The 2,001-nt window shown below is 41.3% G+C and overlaps 1 protein-coding gene across 3 annotated transcripts in view; it reads left to right on the top strand.

Moving 5' to 3' along the window:
* The window catches only part of LOC107550435 (E3 ubiquitin-protein ligase mib1), a 99,791-nt gene that overhangs the window by 22,427 nt on the left and 75,363 nt on the right, over nt 1-2,001 (top strand). For all 3 annotated transcript variants that reach the window (XM_016231710.1, XM_016231709.1, XM_016231708.1), the window contains exon 10: nt 1,116-1,223. In XM_016231710.1, coding sequence (XP_016087196.1) covers nt 1,116-1,223 — 108 coding nt within the window. The remainder of the gene's footprint in view (nt 1-1,115; nt 1,224-2,001) is intronic.

Raw genomic sequence — 2,001 nt, 5'->3', positions numbered from 1 at the left:
CGGGGGGGGGGGGGGGGGACAGCTAGAATATTTTAAACTTGTGAAAGGGTTAAGAAAGTACAAGTCAGAATGAAGAAACTTGCAAGTAGTACTTTGATCAAGCAGCGTACTGGTTCTAATTTGTAGCAAGATCACTTTGAACTGCACCTTTTGGTTCTAACTGGAATCTCACGGATCAGATCAAATGCACAATCAAAGAATGATGGCTGCTTTTATATGTATGAGACTTCCTTTGCTCTTATTTTAAACTCCTATGAGCCTGAAACTCACAGTTAGGGGTGTGCAATATCACGATTTTTGATGGTGGACGATTAAAATGTCTCCACGATTTGCTTTTGAAGAAATATCGTAGTATCGTGCTACAGAGCACATTTTGTCAGTTCTATCAGTTCTGGCACCTCCGTCTCAATATACTGTACAACGTGACATACATTCAATTAAAATGTTAACTCAGCAGTAAAGTTACACTCACAGGACACTGCACTTATTCACGATCACAAAAGGACATTATTTGCATGTGCTTTAAATCCTTGCTGGTTAAACATTTCATTCAGACATGCGCTTTTTCTGAGCGTGTACACTAGCAGTGCACGCACAAAAAAAGCCCATCAAACAGCGCCTGATTACTGGACTAAGTTGTCTTTTGCATCTGATCCCGCTAATACTGTCAAAAACACACAAGGTTTACATATATTTGCAGTTGATTGTTTAAATTGAAAGTAAACAGTTGGGAGATAAACGGATGTGTGCCTGTATATTAGATGTGAAGTGAAGTGACGTGGCCAAGTTTGGTGACCCATACTCGGAATTAGTGCTCTGCATTTATCCCATCCAAAGTGCACACACACAGCAGTGAACACACACACACCGTGAACACACCCCCGGAGCAGTGGGCAGCTATTTTTTGCTGCAGCGCCTGGGGAGCAGTTGGGGATATTCATGCCTTTGCACACTTGTTTAACTTACCGCAATGCTGCAGATCACAAATAGACACTTGTGTATACGCTCACACACACACACACACACACACACACACCCATTTTAAAGAATGGCACAAAAATGTAATCAGCGATGCAAAGAGCATGATGTGATCAACCCTGTCTTTTTATTTCCAGGTGAACGGGCAGTGTGCAGGACACACTGCCATGCAGGCAGCCAGCCAGAATGGCCATGTGGACGTCCTCAAACTGCTGCTGAAACATAATGTGGATCTGGAGGCTGAGGTGTGTCTTGTATCCTGCTCCTGAACCACCTCTTGTCACTGTTGGCTGTTTTTCCCCGAAAGGTTGTTGCTTTTGGAACAGGGCAAACCGTAATATGCTGTGGATTGACTGCTGACCTTAAGCCACTTAGATCTTGTTTCCTGTAGTTCAAACACCTCAAGCAGAAGTTTTTGTTTTAAGGAGACCTCTTGGAGCTAGATAGCCAGCATGGTAACAGTATAGCATAATATCAAAGCATAATATGAAGAGAAAAAATATATAAATTTCCTGGCCCGAAAAAAAAAAGTTGCTGTTTACATTTAAATAGGCAAATACTTACTACGATTATAGAATTGAATAATTTTTGCAATGATTAAAGGGGTCATATGATGTTGCTAAAAAGAACATTATTTTGTGTATTTGGTGTAATTAAATGTTAATGCGGTTTAAGGTTCAAAAAACACATTATTTTCCACATACTGTACATTATTGTTTCTCCTCTATGCCCCGCCTTTCTGAAACGCGTCGATTTTTACAAAGCTCATCGGTCTGAAAAGCGAGTTGTGCTCTGATTGGCCAGCTATCCAGTGCGTTGTGATGGGCCGTGTACCTCAAGCGTGTGACGGAAATGTTACGCCCCTTACCATACTGTGATGGAGCAATGAGACAAAAACATTAAAAAACCCATTATAAACGAGGCGTTTGTTGCATCCAGTGGGGACATAATTACGGATTATAATGACTTATACTGTCTTTTTACACGTTGCATTGCATCGCGCCGCGTAAACATAAAACCATG

The sequence above is a fragment of the Sinocyclocheilus grahami genome, unplaced genomic scaffold (genome assembly GCF_001515645.1).
Source record: "Sinocyclocheilus grahami isolate Dianchi unplaced genomic scaffold, SAMN03320097.WGS_v1.1 scaffold398.1, whole genome shotgun sequence".
In the NCBI taxonomy this organism is placed as follows: domain Eukaryota; kingdom Metazoa; phylum Chordata; class Actinopteri; order Cypriniformes; family Cyprinidae; genus Sinocyclocheilus; species Sinocyclocheilus grahami.
Note: the sequence above shows the minus strand (reverse complement) of the source record. Positions and strands in the feature narration are given on the sequence as shown.